The sequence below is a fragment of the Protopterus annectens genome, chromosome 10.part0 (assembly GCF_019279795.1).
Source record: "Protopterus annectens isolate FY-2018-M chromosome 10.part0, PAN1.0, whole genome shotgun sequence".
Classification (NCBI taxonomy): Eukaryota; Metazoa; Chordata; order Ceratodontiformes; family Protopteridae; genus Protopterus; species Protopterus annectens.
The window spans coordinates 620,980,378-620,993,691 of record NC_056744.1 but is presented as its reverse complement, the minus strand read 5'-3'; the positions used below and the strand labels follow the sequence as shown (position 1 = coordinate 620,993,691).

Here is a 13,314-nt window from a genome sequence, read left to right as displayed (position 1 = left end):
TGGTTGTTTTTCAAATTTTAAATAAAGACACTCCTACTCTTTTTGGCAAGTGCTGTGGGACCAGCTCAGCTGATGGCACTATTTTATTTGAAGGAAAGTGCACCAGGAGCATACTACCCCTAGTGCTGCACTGCAGTGTCAGTACTGAAACATGGGTCTGCCAAGATAAGCAAGTCATCTAAATAAGGACTTTGTGGAGCAGTGGATAAATCAAAATGCAGAGAACTGAAACTGTGATCCAGACAAAGACAACCTTAAGAAAGATTTGAAACCTGGTATTATAGGAACGTGATGATGAATATTCTTTAAATCTAGGATCACTAAATAACTTAAAGAGGGAATGAAAGGCAACAAGTGATAAAGGGATAATGTTTTGAACTTTGGAGCTTTCACAAACTAATTTGGACAGGAAAGCTTCTCTGGTACCAGACACATTCTTGAATAAAAGCCTTTACCTACTCAAGGCATTGGTAACTAGAGTATTTACACTGAAGTTTTATGACTGACATGACCAAACCTATCACAGCTGCTAGTTAGAATGGTGCTTGATCTGTGATTTTAAATTAAGGAAATCCTGTGACTTATGGTTAGACAACATTCGTTGACTGACGGAAGAGATATGCACATTTTGAGAAGAAATTGTTTGCGAATGTTTGTGGCAGTACATCGATGACTACGAGGTCCAATTTAAGAAAGATCAGAGACTTTTATCAGTATATTTATGGTAACAATGTTGAAGCACAAAATAATCATAAACCATAATAGAATACCTTTACACAAATCACTACCAAGGTTGTAAAATGCTGGCATGTTTTTAAAAATAATGAGAGGGATTCACAGTTAAAGATGCAGCAGCAATTTCTCAGTGCACAAATAAGGCAACTTGTGCTGCTCCACTATAATGCGATTCATTGTCAGGCATGCACATCCTTGTAGCACTAAAAATAATTTGCATGACTATGAATCACTCATCTGAGTATTTTAAACAACTGCTCAGTTAAGAGCCTTCCAACCTTCACTAGTTGGTTGCATAGGCACCTACAGGAAAAATACATTCACACACACCAACACACAGATAACAGTAACACATGCACATGCAAACACAGATACACACACAAACACACAACTTATGTTACTGGACGGACCCCAGCTGCTCACGGACAGTGAATGATAATTACAACAGGACCACAACAGATAGTGGCTCTACTCTAATCAGACTCCCCTATCTGACAGCAAAGACCACACAAAGACATACAGTCATACACCCTGCACAGACGCTCACCATACACATCTTCATTGCCTGCGCAAGCTCCCCATCCATAGCAGCCACAATTCATGTGAGGCACCAGTCATCCACCACACACAGAGACACATACATACATACACACACTCACAATAATCAGTAATGCACAAATGCTCACAAAACCCAAGCATACACACTGCCCCTATGCACATAGACCATATAGACACGGACACACTTCATTGCACTACTTACATGAACTGGCGATCTGAGCAGAGAGAAGCTGCACATGCTCTCACTCCACTTACTGAGAACACATATGCACTTTACGCACTGCTCTGCATGGAACTTGCCTCGTATGCACATCAATGACTCATCAATCTAGGCAATTTACCCTCCAGAGCAGAGCACTGGAACACTAATGGATTAGAAGATGAGCCTGTGCTAGTTCAGTCACTTTTTAATTTCTTCAAATCTTTTGAGTTTCTAATACCATGATGGGACTGGACCCCATTCCTAAGTCAAAGTATGATTAAAGTTCATGAAATTAGTATTGTTTTAATCTTTGATGTTAGCCAAAAGTGCTCTTCGTAGCACCTGCAATGTGCCCAGTAATGACTCCTCCTGCAATTCATATGGGGTTACATGGATTGATAACATATCTAAATACAACTGTAGATTCTTTTTCATAAGACCCATTGCTCCTACTACTATTGGAACTGTCTGGGTATCTTTCTTCCACATTGCTCTTGTTTCTGCCTGCAGATCCTGGTGTTTTATGACTTTGTGTCTTTCTGTACGCAAGACACTGTAGTCACTGGGTGTGGTGATTTCAATGATCAATGCTACTTTTGTCTTCTTTTCTTGGACCACTATTTCCAGTTTTCTAGCATCTATCTTTTGAACTGTTGGTAATGGGTGATCCCATGTGATATAAACTTCATAATTTTCTACGATGGTTTGTGGCTTACGTTTCCATTGTTATTCAGCCACTTCAATATCATAATGTATGACTGAGCTGCTGGTAGTGAAGACAGATGTAGAAGATCCCACAGATCTTATAGAAAAGTGTACAGAAAGTTCAACAGTGCCCAGGCCAAATTTCTCTCATCAGTATGAATATCACCATGGGTTTCCCATTGAAAAGGGGTCACAGGCCTAGTGGGACTAGGTCAGTAAACAATATGTAAATAAACAAAAATTCAGAGATCCACAACTGAGAATATTAAAGGAAGTTTCTATCAGGGCCTGGATTGAGCTGAAATGAGCCATTTATAAGGAAAGTCAGACTATTTTTCATTGAGAAATGATATAAATTATATCTTAGGTCACCTGTTCAAATGTGTTAACTATTGCAGATTAGAACTGATAGGAAATACGGAATGAATTCATCTGTCTCATTTAGGAATAGGTACATGCAAAGAGAACATCACATAATGATTTACTTTGGCTCAGGATGTCATCTCAGACTGAGCAGGCACAGCTGTAGTGTGTTGCGTAACGTGCTTCAGAATAATACTCAACAGATGGCCAGTTATGTCATTTCCTGGATCATGGTCTAGGGTTGGTTGAAATCATTTTCACTATGAAAGTGACTTATATCTAATGTGAACTGATAAGTATTAATTTGGATCCATTCTTTGCTCCAATTCCCATGTGACCATCTAGCCACCCTAAACCACTTTACTGTCCCAGTCACTCCCCCAATTACAACAGCCCTAGTTCATATACATTTTCATTTCAGTGAGGGGAACAGGCATGCTTGGAGCAATGCCATCATTCACATAGGGGGTCAGGACACTTACTTTGTCCTGATGTTTTTCCCCATACATACACAGCAACCCCACTGGGGTAGGGCTTGCAATGGACATTGTACAGGCTGTCATTCATTTCTAAAAGTGACATAATACTACAGACGTTCTACCTCCCTTAAAGAGGCAAATTCTTTGTTGCTACTCCAATAGAGCACATATTCCTAGGCATGTGCCCCACCCATGAGAGAAGCAAGCATGCTCAGGTCCTCATTGTTACCCTACTCCCACCTGGTTTCTCCAACATTGGGACTGTAATCTAGCCCAGGTCATGTGAGTCATGGTCAGCGCACTATCCCTCTATGCCACTGAGCCAATGAAAACTATTCAAAGTTTCCACAAGCAGTTAGCCAGACCCTACAAGTCAATTATATAAAGTGCCATTAATGCATTAAGGCATGGATGTCTGTATCCCCAAAGAGTGGTATTAATGATGAGCCTGGTCTGCAAGGCCATGGAATGTATCATCTTGGAGCTTATAAACAAGGACATAGGTAATCTCCAAACTCTGGATCCCACTCAGTTTGGGTTTGTAAAATGTAGGTCATGTCTCCTAAACCTGACTGACTTCTTTGAAGCAGTCACCAGAGCCATGGATGAGGGTAAGGTGGTGCACACAGCCTATCTTGACCTCACCAAGGCTTTTGACACCATTTCCCACTCTGGAATTATATATTAACTCACTAGACTGGGCATAAATCCCTGTGTCACAAGAAGGGTGGCCAACTGGTTCACTGACAGAACCTACACAGTGAAAGTAGCCAACTCCAAATCCAACTTCAGACCAGTGACAAGTGGAGTACCACAGGGCTCAGTCATGGGTCCTCTCCTGTTTGGCATCTACTTCTCAGAAATCCAGGCTAATACAGCAGGTCTTTGGCTAATGAAGTTCACAGATGACTGCAAACTAGGTGCCATAATAGATTTGCCTAATGATGTGGACATTCTACAAAGGGACCTTACTGAGACTGATGCTTGGTGTCAAAGTTATTGCCTTAAACTCAATACCAAGAAGTGCATTGTCATCCCCTTTGGGAAAAACACTGTACCCATGAACTACCACATAGGTGGTAGCTTACTAAACACCGAAAGTGTGATAAGAGACCTTGGGACACAGGTGGACAGTAGTCTCTCCTTTGATAATCACATCGTACAGTAGTCAGGAAATCCTTCTAAGTGGCACACCTCATCACAAAGGGGTTCACCTCCAGAAACAAAAGAGGTCATTGTTCCTCTCTACTCATCCCTCATCAGACCCATTATAGTGTACAACGCTCCATTTGTCATGTACCTCACAAGACATCTACAACAACTAGAAAGGCCACAGAAATACCTCACTAAGAGGATTACCAGCCTCAAATAGATGCCATATGCAGACCGTCTCAAAAAACTCGAGCTCTACTCCGTTGCTTATCGCCTACTCAGAGGCAACCTCTACCTAACATACAAAGTCATGTCAAACCCAGATCTATTGGACATGCTACACTTAAAGAAACCCCAATCCCTCTGAGCCACATGCTCCAGGGACCTAAACCTTGCCACCATAATAAACAGAACATGATTCCTGTCCCAGAGACTTCCCATGCTCTCGAACAGACTACCCTTTCATGTCAAGCAAAGCTCCTCATTAGCTCTCTTTAAGAAAAATATTGACAAATGGATGGGAAATAGGAAATTCACCCCATGGATCACGTCTGTGGCTCTGCTAGACAGGGGCACAGGAAAATAACTTTCTTGGGTGGTGAAAGCCAGGGAACTTTTTTGGCTAGTCTTATATAGGCCCCAAGGCCAGTAGCCTAGTACTTACCTATGAACCTGTAAACTTACATTGTTTTACCAAAGAATGGTCCCTCAATATGTAAATACAGAATCAAAGTCTGCCTACTGGTCAACTGAAGGAACCATTCAAACTTTTAAGTACTTAATGAAGAAAGCTCACAACAACAGCAGTGACTGCTTTATTGCTTTGCTGAAATTCACAAAGACTCTGTTATAAGGTATTAGACTGTCTTTGAAAAACTACTTATGGTTCACAGGCTGACACTAAACTTACTGACATCTACTTCACTATCAGCTCAAAAAATAACATTAAGGTAAAGAAAAAAAAAACAGACTCAATAAACAAAGAAGTATTTTCATAAGTGACAAAGTCTTTTTAAACTGCATGAAGGAAATATGCTGGGATGCAGCAAGGCTTATCTTGGCAATCAGCACGTCTTGAAGTATATGCAGCTGAGATGAATGGTGTTCAATACTCCAGATGGTAAAGCACAAAACGACAGAGCCCTTAGTGTGATCCAGGTGACCAGGGTGTGATTAACATCCCCAGCATTGGAGAAGCCTAGCAGAGACAATGTGGAATGTCCACTTACCTCTCCTGTGGAAGGCGTGGCCCACTTACCTCTCTTGTGGAAGTGGGGAAGACTGTGCACAGTTAGAGGTACATGGGCCTGTATGACTTCCATTGTGGAGATCAGTAAAAACACCATTTGTGCTTTTTGGGGGGGGGGGTTGCTTGGAGGGAATGTCCCTTGAGGAGATGAGGGTGACAACCCTGCTGAGAGCCCATACCAAGGTTTTCCCCAACATTTTGACGTCTGCATGCTGAGCATTAGGGTTCAGGCAAGGAAGAAGCTTAATCACCTCTGCTGGATGCCTAAATCATGCCTTTTAAAGCCAACTTTTTCCTCAGTGATGGAGAACAAATGAGTCCATTGGTTGTGAGGGATGGTGATGATCGGCAGGCAGCTGAGGCAAAAAATAGCAAAGAACAAACAACTCCAAATGGTAAAGTGCTAATAAGGAAAAGAAGCCATTAAAAAAAAATAATCTTCGAACAGTCTTGTTGAGAAATTAGTAGTGAAGAAGATGGTGTTGTTGACATACTAGTGTTAAGTTAGATTGCTGGGAAATGTCACTTACTAATAATAATGTTCCAAGTCCATTTACTTTTGCATTTTTACCACCAATTGCAAGAAGAGTCTCAAAATGTTAGATATTGCAGGTATGGAAAACCAAAGTGCTAATTCATAACAGCGAATGATTATGATTGCAGTAAATATTTGTTATGTGAACATCATCATCTCCTTTCGGCTTATACTGGTTAGGGGTCACCACAGTGGAACAACGGTCCGCAGAACGATTGGCAGTGAAGTTTTTACATTGTCGAGTTGCCAGCCTGGTGCTCAACCTTCCACAGAAGGTACACACATGCACACACTCACACCTAGGGCCAATTTAGAGTGTCCGATCCACCTACAGCATGTCTTTGGGATGTGGGAGGTAACCGGAGCACTCGGAGGAAACCCACTTGACCACAGAACCTCTTGCTGTGAGGCGGCAATGCTAACCGCTGCACTACCGTGGCCACCCAAAATGTTTGTTATTCGAACACACTTGTGAAATAAAAACTTATGCACTTACTGTAATAAAGCGGAGTGAGAACTGAGATTTTATTAGACCAATCTAAGAAAAAAATATTACTCATACATTAATAACAATCCATAAATTCAACTCACAATAAAAAAAAAATCTTGATATTTTTTATCTGTGAAAAAGATGCCAAACTTTCCATGCCTTAATACCAAGATGTAAATTGGTCACGTGGTACAATTGACTGTAGTATGTTGCAGCTACTCCAGGAAAGCCTAGGGGCTGGCAGCACATCACCTTGTGGTTGCCCATTATGTTATTTAACTTGCAAGCCCGAACTGACAGATGTTGGTGTAGAGTCCTGCTATTTGGCCTTATACCCCTTCTGTGTGCTTCACTAAGCTGTGACCTTGGATGCTGTCACACTCACACATCTTTGCCCTTGACCCTCTTAATACATGCTATCAGGCAATTTTGCAATTACAGTCACACCATTTGGAATGTCCTATATTAGTTTTAAAGATGGAAACACAGTTTAAAGATCACAGTAAAGAACCTTGAATGAGTTTCATCAATATGACCTGACCAGAGTCTCACATCTTTCACTTTCATACTGTGTGACTGAGTGACTCTAAAATAAGTCTAGAATCACATCATAGCTTCCCTGAATCAAGTTATTTATGGGTAGCATGCCTTACATACTAAGGGAACACAAAGAAAACAGAATGTGTCTCACTACCTTTGCTAAAAATATTAAACAGATCCCCCATATCTCTCATACTCTCCATGCATGTTCACACCTTTAATGCCATATAAAGATTCCTTCTCCTTCTTTCATCCTTGTGTCTTATGTTTCTTACTTGTTAACCTAGTAAATTAACTCATCTTTCCCAGACTGTTTTTATCAGTCACAAGGAAAATGGTAGATGCAATATATATGTATAATTTGGAAGCTAATCAAATAACTTCTTTGTGAAGAAGGCGCAAGGCATAGCATCTGCTGAAAAATATGCAGCCGGGGGGGGGCTTCCTACACACAGAAACAGAACAAAAGCCAGGATGTTGGAGGTGCGAGGCAGAAATCTTACTCACCGAATCCCCAAGTTCTAAACTTACCACACATTTCCTCTGCTATGAATTCCATGGCCATTCTATATTTAGTCTCCCATATTGGGTTCTAACTCAACGTTATCTCCCTCATTCTATTTCACTTTCTTCATCTTCCTCATCTAACTCACTATCAGACCTGTCTGCCTCTAAGCTTTGGAGCTTGATATGCCTTTATCACGACAGTTTTCTGTTTTTTAAACTACTTCTTGTGCACATTGCAGTATTCTTGGGTATTTCATCATTTTAGCACTCTCTTCTTCGACTCACTCCTTAGAATTAATCAAATAAACGAATAAATAAGTGCACTTAAAATACAGAAACAGGAAAACATCAAAGCAGAAGGCTGCACAGAAGGGTGGGGGGGGGGGTCAATGAAAATAAAAGGAATGTTTCTGAAAAGGTAAAATGCTAAATAATAAAACCTATGGAGTATCATTTACACAAAACAGTAAAAACTATTTATAAGTTTACCTTGCGGTTGTTTGAGCTCATGAAACACCACAATCGAGTGAGGATTATTCAGATTTTCAGTGAGTAAGAAGATATCTTGGCCATTTACTCGACTGGCACAGAAAACTGCTTCATTCTCCAGGTCAGTCCAAAATACCTTGTCCTAGAAAATATAGTTGAAACATGGTGAAAGTGAAGACCTACACAAAAGTATTATTCTGAGACAAGCTGAAAATAACTGCAGCAGGAGGGACAGCAGTCAACAGAAATGGCACCCCACACCCCCTAGTAATTATATATACTAACTCCGAGATTGCACAATGTCAGGGAAAGGGCACATTTTTCCAGCACCGAGGATTGTGCAGTCTCTCACATCTGTCAACCTAAGCATATGAACAATGGATTAAGTCTTAATGAAGCAGAAACTTCTTCTAAGATTACATTTTTTATTTATTACCATACAGTGCTTATTAGCTGTTGACAGCAGAGTGGTAGCAATAACATTTTCATGGTCAGTGGTGTGTTAGGCACATGTCCTTTTGCAAAACAGCAAGAGCACCAGCCCTAACCTCTTCAATATAAACAAACAGCAAAACTTTGTGTACAGTCTGGATTCTATTGTAACAAGCTAGTATTCAGAGGGAACTGGGCATTGATTTATTTACATCACAAACAAGGGAAATGGCATACAACAGGCATATACCAAAGCTTTTCTAGTCTGTCGGCATTGATAATTGGGGCACAAATGGAATGGTTGGTCTTAAAAAGGCTCTAGGGCCATTGCCTAGTAACCCCCTATAAGCCTATAAAACACACTTATACAAAGGAAACAAATTTGAGCAAAAAATTTACTTAATATATAAATGGTTTCAGAAAACAACAAAATTACATTCACACATCAGAAACAGTTCTCCTTCAAAATAAATCAATTAAGAAAAAGTATAATTTGTAATAATCAAAAAGGAAAATGTATGGATGTGAATATTGTAGAAGTAAATGCTGAGTCCAGAAAAATGAGAAAATTTATATATATATATATATATATATATATATATATATATATATATATATATATATATATATATATATATATCATCTAAATATCTGTATGGGAGCACTCTTATTAATCAAAACTCCCCAATGTCGACAGGTGTGTGAGATTGACAGTCCCTGGGGTGTGGAGAATATGACCCTTCCTGGGGCTTGTACAGTCTTGGAGTAGGTATATATAATTACATGGGCCTGTATGACTTCCATTGTGGAGATCAGTAAAACACCATTTGTGCTTTTTTTGGGGGGGGTTGCTTGGAGGGAATGTCCCTTGAGGAGATGAGGGTGACAACCCTGCTGAGAGCCCATAGCAAGGTTTTCCCCAACATTTTGACGTCTGCATGCTGAGGATTAGGGTTCAGGCAAGGAAGAAGCTTAATCACCTCTGCTGGATGCCTAAATCATGCCTTTTAAAGTCAACTTTTTCCTCAGTGATGGAGAACAAATGAGTCCATTGGTTGTGAGGGATGGTGATGATCGGCAGGCAGCTGAGGCAAAAAATAGCAAAGAACAAACAACTCCAAACGGTAAAGTGCTAATAAGGAAAAGAAGCCATTAAAAAAAAAAATCTTCGAAAAGTCTTGTTGAGAAATTAGTAGTGAAGAAGATGGTGTTGTTGACATACTAGTGTTAGGTTAGATTGCTGGGAAATGTCACTTACTAATAATAATGTTCCAAGTCCATTTACTTTTGCATTTTTACCACTAGATGCAAGAAGAGTCTCAAAATGTTAGATATTGCAGGTTTGGAAGACCAAAGTGCTAATTCATAACAGCGAATGATTATGATTGCAGTAAATATTTGTTATGCGAACATCATCATCTCCTTTCGGCTTATCCTGGTTAGGGGTCACCACAGCGGAACAATGGTCCGCAGAATGATTGGCAGTGAAGTTTTTACATTGTCGAGTTGCCAGCCTGCTGCTCAACCTTCCACAGAAGGCACACACATGCACACACTCACACCTAGGGCCAATTTAGAGTGTCCGATCCACCTACAGCATGTCTTTGGGATGTGGGAGGTAACCGGAACACGCGGAGGAAACCCACGAGACCACAGATCCCTCTTGCTGTGAGGCGGCAATGCTAACCGCTGCACCACCGTGGCCACCCAAAATGTTTGTTATTCGAACACTCTTGTGAAATAAAAACTTATGCACTTACTGTAATAAAGCGGAGTGAGAATTGAGATTTTATTAGACCAATCTAAGAAAAAAATATTACTCATACATTAATAACAATCCACAAATTCAACTCACAATAAAAAAAAAAAATCTTGATACTTTTTATCTGTGAAAAAGATGCCAAACTTTCCATGCCCTAATACCAAGATGTAAATTGGTCACGTGGTACAACTGACTGTAGTATGTTGCAGCTACTCCAGGAAAGCCTAGGGGCTGGCAGCACATCACCTTGTGGTTGCCCATTATGTTATTTAGCTTGCAAGCCCGAACTGACATATGTTGGTGCAGAGTCCTGCTATTTGGCCTTATACCCCTTCTGTGCGCTTCACTAAGCTGTGACCTTGGATGCTGTCACTCTCACACATCTTTGCCCTTGACCCTCCTAATACATGCTATCAGGCAATTTTGCAATTACAGTCACACCATTTGGAATGTCCTATATTAGTTTTAAAGATGGAAACACAGCTTAAAGATCACAGTAAAGAACCTTGAATGAGTTTCATCAATATGACCTGACCAGAGTCTCACATCTTTCACTTTCATACTGTGTGACTGAGTGACTCTAAAATAAGTCCAGAATCACATCATAGCTTCCCTGAATCAAGTTATTTATGGGTAGCATGCCTTACATACTAAGGGAACACAAAGAAAACAGAATGTGTCTCACTACCTTTGCTAAAAATATTAAACAGATCCCCCATATCTCTCATACTCTCCATGCATGTTCACACCTTTAATGCCATATAAAGATTCCTTCTCCTTCTTTCATCCTTGTGTCTTATGTTTCTTACTTGTTAACCTAGTAAATTAACTCATCTTTCCCAGACTGTTTTTATCAGTCACAAGGAAAATGGTAGATGCAATATATATGTATAATTTGGAAGCTAATCAAATAACTTCTTTGTGAAGTAGGTGCAAGGCATAGCATCTGCTGAAAAATATGCAGCCGGGGGGGCTTCCTACACACAGAAACAGGACAGAACAAAAGCCAGGATGTGGGAGGTGCAAGGCAGAAATCTTACTCACCGAACCACCAAGTTCTAAACTTACCACACGTTTCCTCTGCTATGAATTCCATGGCCATTCTATATTTAGTCTCCCATATTGGGTTCTAACTCAACGTTATCTCCCTCATTCTATTTCACTTTCTTCATCTTCCTCATCTAACTCACTATCAGACCCGTCTGCCTCTAAGCTTTAGAGCTTGATATGTCTTGATCACGACAGTTTTCTGTTTTTTAAACTACTTCTTGTGCACATTGCAGTATTCTTGGGTATTTTATCATTTTAGTACTCTCTTCTTTGACTCACTCCTTAGAATTAGTCAAATAAACGAATAAATAAGTGCACTTAAAATACAGAAACAGGAAAACATCAAAGCAGAAGGCTGCACAGAAGGGGGGGGGGTTAATGAAAATAAAAGGAATGTTTCTGAAAAGGTAAAATGCTAAATAATAAAACCTATGGAGTATCATTTACACAAAACAGTAAAAACTATTTATGTTTACCTTGCGGTTGTTTGAGCTCATGAAACACCACAATCGAGTGAGGATTATTCAGATTTTCAGTGAGTAAGAAAATATCTTGGCCATTTACTCGACTGGCACAGAAAACTGCTTCATTCTCCAGGTCAGTCCAAAATACCTTGTCCTAGAAAATATAGTTGAAACATGGTGAAAGTGAAGACCTACACAAAAGTATTATTCTGAGACAAGCTGAAAATAACTGCAGCAGGAGGGACAGCAGTCAATAGAAATGGCACCCCACACCCCCTAGTAATGATATATACTAACTCCGAGATTGCACAATGTCAGGGAAAGGGCACATTTTTCCAGCACCGAGGATTGTGCAGTCTCTCACATCTGTCAATCTAAGCATATGAACAATGGATTAAGTCTTAATGAAGCAGAAACTTCTTCTAAGATTACATTTTTTATTTATTACCATACATTGCTTATTAGCTGTTGACAGCAGAGTGGTAGCAATAACATTTCCATGGTCAGTGGTGTGTTAGGCACATGTCCTTTTGCAAAACAGCAAGAGCACCAGCCCTAACCTCTTCAATATAAACAAACAGCAAAACTTTGTGTACAATCTGGATTTTATTGTAACAAGCTAGTATTCAGAGGGAACTGGGCATTGATTTATTTACATCACAAACAAGGGAAATGGCATACAACAGGCATATACCAAAGCTTTTCTAGTCTGTCGGCATTGATAATTAGGGCACAAATGGAATGGTTGGTCTTAAAAAGGCTCTAGGGCCATTGCCTAGTAACCCCCTATAAGCCTATAAAACACACTTATACAAAGGAAACAAATTTGAGCAAAAAATTTACTTAATATATAAATGGTTTCAGAAAACAACAAAATTACATTCACACATCAGAAACAGTTCTCCTTCAAAATAAATCAATTAAGAAAAAAGTATAATTTGTAATAATCAAAAAGGAAAATGTATGGATGTGAATATTGTAGAAGTAAATGCTGAGTCCAGAAAAATGAGAAAATTTATATATATATATATATATATATATATATATATATATATATATATATATATATATATATATATATATATCATCTAAATATCTGTATGGGAGCACTCTTATTAATCAAAACTCCCCAATATCGACAGGTGTGTGAGATTGACAGTCCCTGGGGTGTGGAGAATATGACCCTTCCCTGGGGCTTGTACAGTCTTGGAGTAGGTATATATAATTTGCATGAAGTGCAGGGGGAGCTGCCTTCCCTTGTAAAAAAAAAGTACTTTTCTTTTGCTTGGTCTGAGGTTGTACCTTGGAGCATGTGTGTTAGGGTGACAATCTATTTTTTTTTACTTTTGTGGTCAATAGATATATTTATCTATCAAGGGTGTACCAGATTTCATCCAGACACCCAAACATCAATGTTTACAATATCGACCAGAAAACACTGACATTGTAAATATCAACACGCTACTATGCATACACTCTGCAACGATCTAAGAGCATGTAAAACATAAGTTAAAAAAAATAGAATAAAACTCCCACACCCCCTGATAATTACATATACTAACTCCGAAAATGAAACATGTTGGGTATATATAGTAAGGGTGG

General features: G+C 39.5%; 1 protein-coding gene across 1 annotated transcript in view; it reads right to left on the bottom strand.

Moving 5' to 3' along the window:
• Positions 1–13,314, bottom strand: part of LRP8 (LDL receptor related protein 8) — a 1,993,970-nt gene that overhangs the window by 137,809 nt on the left and 1,842,847 nt on the right. Inside the window, exon 14 of the mRNA XM_044085444.1 lies at positions 11,725–11,866. Within this exon, the coding sequence (XP_043941379.1) occupies positions 11,725–11,866 (142 nt within the window). The remainder of the gene's footprint in view (positions 1–11,724; positions 11,867–13,314) is intronic.